We start from the raw sequence: 13140 nt of genomic DNA on the forward strand, positions 1-13140 counted from the left end.
TATCTCTTCTTGTAAGATAAATATATGTCATTTATCCATCCTTTCCATTTAAACAGATTAAACAATTATTTTTTTCAGACATCTTTTGGTAAATTATCCACAAAAATAATGAAAAATTCACTCTCCAAATATTGGTACTCTTCTTGATTTTAAATTCGTAGATCTTTTAGGTGAAAAGGTTGCCTAATTCTATCCCACCCTATGTATCTTCACCCCTTACACTCAAACATTCTCTCTTTTCTCTAAAATAATTAAATTAAATTGATAGCCTAGTATCAATAAATTAAATTTAATTAATTCGATTTATATTAAAAGAGTGTAAATTGAATCTAATTGATTGGATTTAGATAGAATTATTTAAGATATACTTATAACAAAAATTAAAATAGACGTAATTTTAAAACTGAAATGATTTATTAGTATGTTTTACCCTTAATTATATATCTACAAAATAGACTAGGAATCGTAACTTCTTAACTTAATTTATTCAATTTTAGTTTGGTATTCGACTTCTAGTTTTCCAATTCCTTCTAGACTAATTTCTATATATAATATATATTGTCTTTGTTAAAAAAACCATTATAAAATTTTTAATATATTTCTAATTAATATCATGCATATACCAAAAATAGAGAACTATACAATACAAAGAATAACCAATAACCACAAACTGATCAAGCCAACGTTATAAGAAAAAAATAATGAAAATAAATAAGAGTGGTAACGTGTGTGGTTACTTATTAGAATCGTATGATATAAGGATGAAAAAGGTCAATGTGATTGTAACACTGCGTGCATTGCCGATTAGAACATTTAAAGCACATATACAAGTGTGCCATGGAATCGGCTACATTGTATTACAACAATTATTACTTTGCTTTCATTGCATGGGGACCTTGCTTCTCTAAGAAAAAAGAGGGAAACATAACCAATATTATTCTCTTAGCTATGTGTTTTAGCTTTCATTACACAATTACTTATCTATGAGGATGAGAGAACAAAGTGTCTTCATTCTTCAATCAATATACTTTTTGAAATGTTGTGTTACACTCTCTCTTCTCTCTTCTATATTAAAGATAAGTGTGTTTTTTTTTTATTATTTTTTAGAGGAAGAATCTGTTATGTAAGTCCAGTTAATTTACAATACCGTCTATCGATATTTTCTTATGTATATGAATTTTATTAATTTAACTATTAAATTTCAATATCTCATTAAATAAATTAAGTTAATAAAATTTTATAAAAGTTATCATTGATTTAGTATTTCATTGTAATATTTTATTATGAAAAATATTAAGTAAACAGAATATTTTTATAATTAAATCTAATTAATTTTTTTGTTATGTCTGTTTTTTCTTCATTTTTTTAACTAAAATCTTTAATTATTAATCTTTAAACTACTAAATTAAATCAACTTAATTGAATTTAATTATCAAAATAACTTGGTCGCGACATCAACTAATATTTTCGCTTAAATTTTATATATATTGTAGTTGTAAAATTAGAATTGAATACGACTATTTGATTACACATTTATTGATATCTGGATTTCTAAAATTTTGTATGGTTATCATAATAATATATATAACATAATTTTATATTTGGATTGATGAAATTTATCACCTCAATGGTATAAATCAATAAGACTTACACTTGGTGTAAATGAATCCTCTCTATTTTTCTATTTTTCACAAATATTCAACTCATTACTCGTTCAAATGTAAAGGAGAGAGGGTTGTAGATAATTTGATACATTCATAAGAAAATTATATAAATAAACTCTTATTAAAAGCAAAACTGTTACTTATTGAGTTATTGAAAATAAATCTCCACGCTCCATACGGCAACATTTTCTCAAACACTGGTAATTTGTTTTGTGACAGTTTAAAATCGTCGCTAATTTCTATAAGACCGTCGCTAAATTTCATTTTTCTTATAATAGTAATACTATAGAAAGACTATTTTTTTAATTAATATTAGTGAATTTTTTTAAAATTATTTTATTTATTTTAAATTTTAAATCTTTTAAAAATAAATATTTTTAAAATTAAAAAGATTAGCTAATATATTGACTAATTAAAAATTAATCTCTTATATACTTTCTCTATTAATTATTAATGATAACACGTAAAATCATAAGGAAAGAATCACGTCATGTTGGTAGGAATAATGTACTGTGAGCCACATAATCATAATAATCCTGCTAATGATGCGCTGATGGAGCAAATTGTTCGAGGGAAAGTTGAAAGTTACAAAGTGATGATGATGATGATGATGATTTGATTTCATTCTTCATCAACTTTGAACATTGATGAGAGAAGAGAGAAGACTCCATTAGTCAAAACTCGAAAGTGATTTTGGAGATTCAAAGATAGACAAATGAAAAATGTTGTGGGGCCTTAATATCATTTATTTTTTGTGGTTATAAATGATATCTATCCATTGCATCCATGTACATGTTTGAGTAAGAGGCAGTAGTAAATTTTAATTGGACAGTAGCTAGTAAACAGTGTTAAAAGAAAAAAAAACATTTATAATAATTAGGTTATAATTTTAACGCACTAACAATATACGATTATTCAATTGTATTTATGTATTTAAATTATTTTTAAATAATATATTTAAAAGTTAGTTGCTCTGTTAATATGATAATACAAATTAAATTTGTATAAATTTTTTTATATTAATAATGTATAAAAATTAAATTCTTATAATTATTAAAAATTAAATAGATTTAAACGTTTAGTAAAACTCAACTCAAAAATTAATTCATAAAATAATTGATATTTCACATTTATAAACATTTTAATAATTATATTTTCAAGAGACATAAAACTTATAATAACAGTTAAATTAAATTTAATTAAAAAACTAAATAAAGTTTATAGTTATAATCAAATTTTATAATTATATATCCGGATTCACAACAAGATATTTGTGATTGATTTTTATACTTAAAAGTATTTTTTTATTACTGATCATTATACCAAACAAGTAAATGAAGTGTGAATTAAGGACTCAATAATTAAGTTACCTCACATACACTTAATGTTTTGGCATATAAAACACTATTATTTTCTTTTCTTTTCAATTTCTGAAACTATTATTGTATGTTTATTTGTTTTTATCCTTTTGTACTTTAGTAAACACAGGGTGCGATCTTGTTTTTATTATAGCGGTCTTTGTTTGTGTTGATGAATGGGGTAGGTTGAGGAACTCTCAAATAAAAAGGAACGAAACCATTTCTCGAAACCCACAAGAATCTACATTCATATATATACATACCCCTTACCTTAGATAACATATACATACATCAACATTATTATTATTATTCCTAATGGAACATAACAATAACAACAATATTATTTTGCATTCTCATTGTGTAGAAGTGGCAATGGAAGAAGTGCACCATGTTGTGGCTCCACCACACAAGAGCACCTTCCAGAAGCTCAAGGCTAGGCTCAAGGAAACATTCTTCCCTGATGATCCTTTGAGGCAATTCAAGGGACAACCTTTGAAGACCAAATTTGTTCTTGGAGCTCAATATTTCTTCCCTATTCTTCAATGGGGTCCTAATTATACCTTCCAACTCTTCAAATCTGACCTTATCGCTGGCCTCACCATTGCAAGTTTGGCCATCCCTCAGGTTAGGCACTTTGCATAGTCCAAATGTTCTTTCTGTGTCGTAAACTATTTCTCCTAAAAGCCTAATAAACTTTTCCATAAAGGTACATGTAAATTTGACACGTGTTTTTTCTTTCTATTTTTTTTTTAATGTTTGAAATGTAAATAATGTACAAACTCATTTTAATTTGTGTATTATTCACATAAATAATTTTAAATTGAAACTAAATTTTTATTTAAAATAATATAATAAAGTGTAATCAGGATTGAAAATTTTAGACATTTTGTGTTTATATATTCTTTTTATTGAATTATGGATTTTATTCAGGGAATCAGTTATGCAAAGCTTGCAAACCTTCCTCCAATTGTGGGACTATGTAAGTGTATTATTATTGATTATTGTTCCACACAAGTTGTGCTATGATGGGGGGTGAGTTGTTATGTTATGTTGGTTGATTTTGGCATATATTTTTGTTGTTTATTTTAGATTCTAGCTTTGTTCCTCCACTTGTTTATGCTGTGCTTGGAAGCTCAAGGGACCTAGCTGTAGGACCAGTTTCAATTGCTTCTCTTGTTCTTGGATCCATGTTGAGGCAAGAAGTGTCTCCAACAACAGACCCTCTTCTCTTTCTTCAGCTTGCTTTCACTTCTACCTTCTTTGCTGGTCTCTTTCAAGCTTCTCTTGGGATTCTAAGGTTAATACATTAATTAATAATCACTTTTCTTCCCTTTTTTTTCCTTTTAATTTGAATTACAATTACTAGAGTTATTACTTATCACTTATTTAGACGCACAAAATTATTATAAGATTTTTTTAGTAAGATACACACGTGTCTGTCATGTGTTTTGTCAGACACGCGGTAAAATATATCATTTTAATTTTATAAAAGAATAGTAATAATTATTTTTTACATAATATATAGAAATTAAAAAAATTATTACATATAATTAGTAGTAGAGACTAAAAAAATATTACAAAATTGATATTTTGTTTTTTATTTTTAGTATATAGATGAGGCTTGGGTTTATCATTGACTTTTTATCAAAGGCCATACTTATTGGTTTCATGGCTGGAGCAGCTATAATTGTTTCACTGCAACAACTTAAGAGCCTCCTTGGAATCACACATTTCACTAAACAAATGGGCCTGGTTCCTGTTATGACTTCTGTCTTTCACAATGTTCATGAGGTTAATTAATTACCATATATATAATTATATACTACTCCTTTTATATATATTACGAAAACATAATGCATGAACACAGAGAAAATAAAAAAAAATTATATACACTATTTTTATGTATTTTTGTATAATTTTCATTTTAATATTAAAAATAAATGATAAAAAATAAAAGAAGACAAAAAATTAAATAGTACAAACATTATTTCTCCAAAATAATATACATATACATACAATATACCACTTGCATTCATAAACAATGGTATTTGTTTCCATCTATATTGTGTCTCAAAAAGTGATTTTTGTGGTTTTATTATGTGGCAGTGGTCATGGCAAACAATACTAATGGGAATTTGCTTCTTGATGCTACTATTACTGGCAAGACACATTGTACGTTATTTAATTTCCCTCCTACTTTTATTTTTCTTTCTTTCTTTCTTTCTTTTTGCTATGTAATTTCTACTGCCAGAAATTACTCTATGCTTACAAAATACATTTGAAGAAAAACTTCTCCTATACAATAATTTTCCTTTACATAGTTAATTACAATTTGTGTTATTTATTTACAGCTTTTATTAATCGATTATACAATTAATTTATATTTAAATATTTTATTTGAAAAATGATTTTAAAACAATCCATTTGGTTTTAATTATATAAAAAAATGTTCATGTTTTTGGGATAAGTAATATTTAATACTTTAGGTTTATTTGGTAACAAGATAACACTTAAAGATATTGATAGTTAACCTAAGTATTAGTTAAAAATTTCTCTCTGAGAAACATATGTAACTGCCTTCAAGTCCAAGAGTAGCAATAAGACAAGGCCATTAAGACAACGTTAAAAGATGAAATCTTTATGGAAGGAGAAATCAAACACCTGTTTGCTCTTCACTTCAGAGTTCAGGCTTTAATTCCTATGACCGAATTTAAACATGTCACAGTGGGTTCAGAGTCACGGATTCCGTAGTAACCTCTGAGTTCAATGCATTTGCACTTTTGTTCTCTTCTTGAGAAAAATATATATTTAAATAAATTGGGCAATTTTTTTATGGTAAATAAATTTGGCATTGGTCATTTTATTAGAGTTAAATATGTTTTGAAACACTTTGATCACCGTTACATATCACTTATCAATAACGAACATCACACTCAAGAGTTAAGACTTTATGAGATTTAAATTATTCTTTGTCAACTAAGATAACTACAGTTGTGTCTTCAAATTTTTCCTTAGACAAAAATATTTACAAACACTTAATGTATATTCATTATATATTTTTAAAATATATATATTAAATTTTGGTTTTTGGTACTGCTCGGTACTACCTACATTTAATTCAACAACAAAGAAGTGGTCCTCTGCTTCATCCGTTAGTATTTAAGAGATATTTTATAAGGGGTTTTGTTATTTGAACAATTTAAATAGCCAACTTAAAAAAAACAAACAAAAATTCTTCCTCCATGTAATATGCAAAATTATGTTAGTACTATGCAGAATTGTCTAAAAAATTGGTCAAAAAACTAATTTTTAATTAGTTAATTAATTTTTTTAATTTTAAAAATTTTCATTCTTTAGAAGATTTATAGTTTAGATTTTATCAAAATTTAAAGTTAAGAATTTATAGTTTAAAATCTAAAATGTAAGATAAATAAATTAATTTTTTAAACATATCTAAAATTAATTAAAAAAATTAACTCCCTAATATTATTCTTTGCTTATTACGCACCACTAAAAATATATATATGTGTAACGTTACTCTATTGCTAAAACACTAATCTAAACTAGAACCAAATTTCAGCTTTCAAATGTTTATTAAAAGGGTCTATAATCTATTATACCATAATTCCCGAAAATACCAATTTTTGACTCTGCAAGTAAACTTGGATTTATTAAAGTGCTCTCCATGTTCAAACTGTTCAAAATATTTGATATAATATAATAATGACGTACCACTCTTATTTTTGTGCATGAGTATATAAATAATGTACTCTCTCACAATAAATGCATCCATGGTAGTTGTGAATAACTCATCTAAATAAATGCATGCAGAGTATAAGAAAACCAAAACTTTTCTGGGTCTCAGCTGGTGCTCCTCTTGTATCTGTTATCATCTCAACTATCTTGGTTTTTGCATTTAAGGGCCAAAACCATGGCATCAGTGTGGTAAGTTACTTATACTCCTTTTATTCTCTTTCTATATTGATTTTCTTTTGTTAAATTCATATATTAATATATTTGAATACAAATAAATTAATTTAAATTGACCACAATGTTAAAATAACATATCAATATAGAAGGGAAAAATGATAATTTTGATCACAATTATTAAGTAACTGTGCTTTGCTAGATTGGAAAACTGCAAGAAGGAATAAATCCTCCTTCTTGGAACATGTTGCGGTTTCATGGAAGTCACCTAGGCCTTGTCATAAAAACTGGGATTATCACAGGCATTTTATCCCTCACCGTAAGTCCTATACTTTATATTTCATATTAATAAATGTTATTTTTATCGAGAAATATTAGGAACCGATATTTTTAGTATGAAACTAGAAAAACTGGCTACTATTTTTTCAAATATAAGACAAAATCAAAGAAAGTGTTGACCACTTAGAAATTTTCATTTTTATCTATGCTGTAAACTTATTGGATGTGTAAAAAACTAAAAATGTTTTACATTGATAATGCATAGAAAATAATAAACTCATATCAAGTATAATTTTTCATATAATGACCATGTAAGTTTTATATTAACACCCAATCATACTTTTACACTTGCTCTGTGTTTTAGTTTGGAGACATCAAAAACAAAATTTTGACAAACACATAGTAGAAGAAGATGCAGCATATCAATTACTGGTTCACAATTGGTTTGATCTAAACTATTATTAATGGATAAAATTGGAATGTGTTAAACAGGAAGGAATTGCAGTAGGAAGAACATTTGCAGCTCTCAGAAACTACAAAGTAGATGGTAATAAAGAAATGATGGCCATTGGATTCATGAATGTGGTTGGCTCCTTCACTTCCTGCTATGTTACAACAGGTTCAACTTTTTTGCAGCCTTAATAACCTTTCAAATGACTCCCTTTGATGCTAATGAAGTATAGCGTGAAGAAACTTACAAGTTAAGACAATGAATTTCAGGTGCATTCTCTCGCTCAGCGGTTAATAACAATGCCGGGGCGAAATCAGCCGTGTCGAATGTAGTGATGTCTGTGACAGTCATGGTGACCCTCCTTTTCCTTATGCCATTGTTCCAATACACGCCTAATGTTGTGTTGGGTGCAATCATAGTCACGGCGGTGATCGGTCTCATTGATATCCCTGCTGCTTGCCTCATCTGGAGGATCGACAAATTCGATTTCATTGTTATGTTGACTGCATTCTTTGGTGTTATTTTCATCTCTGTCCAGCAAGGACTTGCTCTCGCAGTAAGTTCACGAGTTTCTTCATGTTTTTCTCAAATTTCCTCCGGTTTTTCTATGTCATTGTCACTTTCTGGTACATCTTTAAATCAATATATCTAGATATAATAGATACATTGATAAAAAAATAAGGTATTTTTTTGTCTCTAAAGTTTACTATTTTCTTTAAAAATATTCCTAACGTTTAATTTCATTCAATTTTGTCCTCCAACATTTTTTATTCATTCAATTTTATCTCTAACGTTTCTTATTAGTGTCAAAGCTGCCCCTGGATGTTTTCAATTTTGTCCATAATGTTTTAAATGAAGTTAATATCTAGGGATAATTGACACAAATCGAAAACGTTATGGATAAAATTAAATGAAATTAAACGTTGGAGGTATTTTTGAAGAAAAATACAAAAGTTACAGACAAAAAACAAACTTTACTCTCCATAAAACGATGCACCAAAAAAGGTCAACGACATAAAAAAAAGAACATAAAGGAGTAATTCACTAATTCCTTACTTTCTCTAGATAAAACAAGATCCACTGTTTTTTGGATATATCCTATTTATGCATCTTAAACAAAGGAATGACTAGAATGCAGAGACATGCATATGTGGAATTACAAGTAGAAAAAAAAAAAACACACATTGGAGCTCTTTTTGATTGACAAGTAATGATTGTACTGTTGATCAGGTTGGATTATCAACATTTAAGATCTTACTGCAAATTACAAGGCCTAAAACAGTTATGTTGGGAAAGATACCAGGGACAGACATATATAGAAATCTTCATCAGTATAAGGAAGCTGTGAGAGTACCTGGTTTTCTCATTTTAAGCATTGAGGCTCCCATCAATTTCGCTAACATAACATACCTCAATGAAAGGTTAGTTTCAGCCTTACATATTCAGTAATGTAAACTTGTTCTTGGTGCATTGTTTTTGTTTCCTCTGGTACTCAACATTGGCATGTCAAATTTAGGACGTTACGATGGATTGAAGATGAAGAAGACAACAAAAAGGAATACTCAAGCCTTCAATTTGTGATCCTGGAAATGTCAGGTAAGATCATGAGTTAAGACATACTAAAGTTGAAAATTCATATTGTGCTGATTTTCTTGTTACTAAGTTTTATGTTGCAAGGTTTCACTAGGTTCATAGTTTCTAGGAATCACTAATTTACTCATGTTCTTCCTTCTTACCATGTAAAGGGTACTCATCCAACAAAAAAACTAATGTGCATCGCATCTTTTTGGAATTTTCAGCTGTGAGCGCCATCGACACAAGTGGAATTTCACTTTTCAGGGATTTGAAAGCAGCATTGGAAAAGAAGGGAATTGAGGCAAGGATCCTAAACGGTCATTTACTTTATTTATTTACACACTTTTTGATACATAAGTCTAAAATCTGCATCTCAAATGTGACTAATTCATGTGACTTTTTGACAGCTTGTGCTGGTGAATCCACTCGCCGAGGTCATAGAAAAGCTGAAAAGAGTAGATGAAGCCAACGAATTCATACCAGCACAAAATCTGTTCTTGACAGTTGGAGAGGCCGTAGCTTCACTTTCAACAGCAATGAAAAACCAATCAACCATCCCAGAGGGAGCACACACAATTATGCCACATTACTGATAATTTAATTAACATTGCACAATAAATCATCCAAAAAAATACCAAAAAAGAAAAGAAAGTTGTGGCGGCGGCAACTGCTGCAACCAAGCTACCTTCGAAGTCATATATAATGAATCAGTGTAGCATCCTATAGCGTAAATGATTGTGTTAAGAAACTTTGTCATTTATGCTTCTGCTTATTAGTTGTTACCTTGCAAGCATTTTGATCTAGTTAAATGGAAAACCACTTGGTGCTTGCTAGTTCAAGCATTCAGAGTGATTTACATGTATAATACATAATTTAGAAGGAAAAGTTTGCTTAATTGTAAGTTATAACTAGATATGGTGTTAATATCCGCTTCTCATGTACTCTTGCAATAGGTCAAAATTAAAGCAATTAAATGAGAGGTAAAATGTGTTTATATTCTTGAACAATTTCTTATTACTGCAGCAAGCAGGGTAACCCCCAGGTGCGATTTAAGTTGACTTTTATTTCCACGACTATACCATATTAAAACTAAAATAATCTTAAAAGAATAGAGAAGATTGAGAGGGAAAAGTCATAGCAATATTTTCTATTAGTAACAGGGAAGTATTAGGGTACGTTTTTTTCCTATCCTCTTTAAACACATTGGTAATGTATTTTTCACATGCTACACTCAAACATTCACCAAATTGGTTTATAGGCACCACAATTGTGCTTAGTTTGACTATCAATTCCCAGGCATCATGATCACAATGTATTTAAGGTAGGGTTAAGTTAATGATATTTACAATTGATTAGAGAGAACAAATGAAAATTTATGATTATACTCAACAAGATATTGACTGAGTTTCTTTCCTAAATCTTTATTCACAATCCAAGAAACTTGCTGCAAAGAATTTGACATGCCGAAAACCGATGCGTATATGGCAACAGGACTCACGAGACCTTGTTGCCATCACAGCATTATGACAGAGGAAACCCCAGTATATATGTCACACAAAGATCACAAGATCACAAGACTATGATTAGAGCAAAGAATCAGATGAATATTAAATGCCATAAATTTAAAAAGAAGACAGATATATGGATCAAACTATTAAACTAATAGCAAAAATCATAAATTAGTTACTCAATTCTAACAAGCCAAACTTCATGTTGAACTTCTTCTGATTATAGGCCAGCATTTCACTCAAGCTACAATCTAGGTTCCGCTGCTTTAGAAGTTTGTGCCGCGACTCTAACCTTCTTTTGAGGCCATGACGAAAGAAGCAAGGATAATCAATGACTTCATCGACTTGTCTCCCCATCACGTCCACTAAAAACCTAATCCTTGGCTCTAAAGAATTCTGTATGCTCTTGATCAAGATAGGAGGAAAACCAACAACCAAAGCAGATATTTGTGGGTCTTGAAATCCACATTTCTTTAAGAAATCATAATTGGGCACCAAAGCCTTTTTTGCATCTCTACTTAAGATTGCAGGGAAGTTCATAGCTACAGCCTGAAGATCTAACTCACTTAGGCCTATCGACCTCAGAAACTCTGAAGTCGGCCGGAGCCTCTTGTTAACACTATAACCCATTATAAACGGGAACTTCATTATGACTTTTCCAATCATTCCATCTTTATCAAGACCAAGGCTAACAAGGAAGTCCACAATCTCTTTCAACTTTGTTTCGATGCTGTAGCTGATAAGCCGAGGGTTGATCAGTATCACTTTCCCAATTTGCTTCTCAGGTATGCCTAATGCCTGAAAGAATGCCAAGAGGGGACAGAGCTTCTCTTCGACGCTGTGCGAGAGTATGTGAGGGAACTTGGCAATGGCAGAGGTGACTTCATGGGGTTTTGTTCCTAGTGTCCTGAGACACTCAACCATGGGGACAATCTTCTCGTTGAGGTCCAGGGCCAGGATCTTGGGGCATTTCGAAACAATGGAAGGAATCTTCCTCTCTTGAATTCCAATGGCTCTCAAGTATTCCCAATTCTCCTTTGCTCTCTCTTTCTGAACACTCTCTAGGCGTTTGCACTTTCTGAAGATTCCATGTATGCTGTTATCATCAAACCCTCGATCCTTGAAGAACCACATCATGCTACTCCCATTGTGGGTGCCACTGATTTCCATCTTATTCTAAATAATAAAAAAAAAGGAAAAACAAAAATACATTTATAATTTTGATGAATTAGCTTAACAACTAAGCTAACACCGCCTAACAAAGTATATTTCTTTAAGAAGTAACGAATTAACGACACACAAAGCAAATTTGGTTTCATATGAAATTGGAATCCATTTTATAGTGAACTTTGCAAAAAGTAATGAAATTTTTCACTTGCAGAGAACAGCCACATAAAATAATGAAAACTATACCAAAAGGAAAAAAGAAAAAAAGAAAAAAAGAAGAAGAGAGATTATCTCTTACCTGTGGTTGTGGTGCGTAGTGATAGCACAGGAAAACTGATAAGAGAAGAAAAGAAAATAGGGTAATGACAAATAGGGTAGTGATAATGTTTGAAATTGAGTTAAGCAAAGCTATGCTATGCTGCACCTCATTGACAGTGTGTGTGTGTCGAGTGATTGAGGGATGAGAGGAGGAAACAACCTCTTCCACTGTGATGATGATGATGATGTTGGTGATGACGACTTTACACCTATATGAGCGAACGACGTCGTTTTCTCTTATTCTTTCTAATTTCCTTTTAACAAAAAAAAAAAAACCATCTTACATCAATTATTTTTAACTAAATTTAATTTTTATGTACTATTGTAAAAGAGTATTACATATCAAATTGTATATATAGTTTTAATAAAATAATTAATTTTTAAATTCACTATTTAAATAATCTAAACACATAAATTTAAGTAATTGCGTAAAAATCTTTATATAATTTTCACTAAAAAAAATATATATTTGAAACTTTGGAGCTAAACTTGCTGGAATGAGTTCAAAATATAATTTTTTATTCTCATGTCATGAAAAATATTTTATTTTTAATATATAAAATAATATTATATGAATTATTTAATAATTTTTAATTATTAATTTTTCGTGAAGATAAGTGGAGGTGAGTTTTTATCATTTTTTAAATAATTGGGTAGTGTTAGGGAGTCAATGACTTAAGCGTACAATAGACTACATCTTTGGTTCATGAATAACCATCAAGATACTAGGATAATAAACATCTCATATCATAAAATCACTCATTCCAAAAATCAAAGATCGAACCCTGACCTTTCGAATCTAAAACTCTAATATCATGTACTCATCCTAAAAACATAACCTGACAGAACAATGTAACATTAATGGTGATATCTCTAATACTTTATAAACCTTC

The 13140-nt window shown here is 29.6% G+C and overlaps 2 protein-coding genes across 2 annotated transcripts; one reads left to right on the forward strand and one right to left on the reverse strand.

The window, feature by feature from the left end:
• Nucleotides 1-3203: 3203 nt before the first annotated feature.
• Nucleotides 3204-10238, forward strand: LOC107484171 (probable sulfate transporter 3.3). Its single transcript, XM_016104787.3, has 13 exons — nt 3204-3646; nt 3953-4001; nt 4112-4319; nt 4642-4813; nt 5129-5194; nt 6854-6967; nt 7152-7268; nt 7721-7847; nt 7949-8235; nt 8910-9100; nt 9196-9275; nt 9479-9555; nt 9662-10238. Exons 1-13 carry the CDS (start codon nt 3338-3340, stop codon nt 9845-9847), a joined length of 1983 nt encoding a protein of 660 aa, XP_015960273.1. The 5' UTR covers nt 3204-3337; the 3' UTR covers nt 9848-10238.
• Nucleotides 10239-10648: 410 nt separating this feature from the next.
• On the reverse strand, nt 10649-12432 carry LOC107484172 (transcription termination factor MTERF6, chloroplastic/mitochondrial). The gene is made up of 2 exons (XM_016104788.3): nt 12228-12432; nt 10649-11938 (listed from the first exon to the last, which is right to left on the reverse strand). Exon 2 carries the CDS (start codon nt 11930-11932, stop codon nt 10934-10936), a length of 999 nt encoding a protein of 332 aa, XP_015960274.1. The 5' UTR covers nt 11933-11938; nt 12228-12432; the 3' UTR covers nt 10649-10933.
• Nucleotides 12433-13140: the final 708 nt, after the last annotated feature.

This window comes from Arachis duranensis, chromosome 4, assembly GCF_000817695.3.
Source record: "Arachis duranensis cultivar V14167 chromosome 4, aradu.V14167.gnm2.J7QH, whole genome shotgun sequence".
NCBI lineage: Eukaryota > Viridiplantae > Streptophyta > Magnoliopsida > Fabales > Fabaceae > Arachis > Arachis duranensis.

What these genes read in the sequence shown, in the direction of transcription:
- LOC107484172 (XM_016104788.3), bottom strand. Translation starts at nt 11,932, where the DNA reads ATGGAAATCAGTGGCACCCACAATGGGAGTAGCATGATGTGGTTCTTC.
- LOC107484171 (XM_016104787.3), top strand. Translation starts at nt 3,338, where the DNA reads ATGGAACATAACAATAACAACAATATTATTTTGCATTCTCATTGTGTA. An exon ending in TCCTCCAATTGTGGGACTAT is followed by an intron (nt 4,002 to 4,111) that starts GTAAGTGTATTA and finishes TGTTTATTTTAG; the next exon opens with ATTCTAGCTTTGTTCCTCCA. An exon ending in CAGGCATTTTATCCCTCACC is followed by an intron (nt 7,269 to 7,720) that starts GTAAGTCCTATA and finishes TGTGTTAAACAG; the next exon opens with GAAGGAATTGCAGTAGGAAG.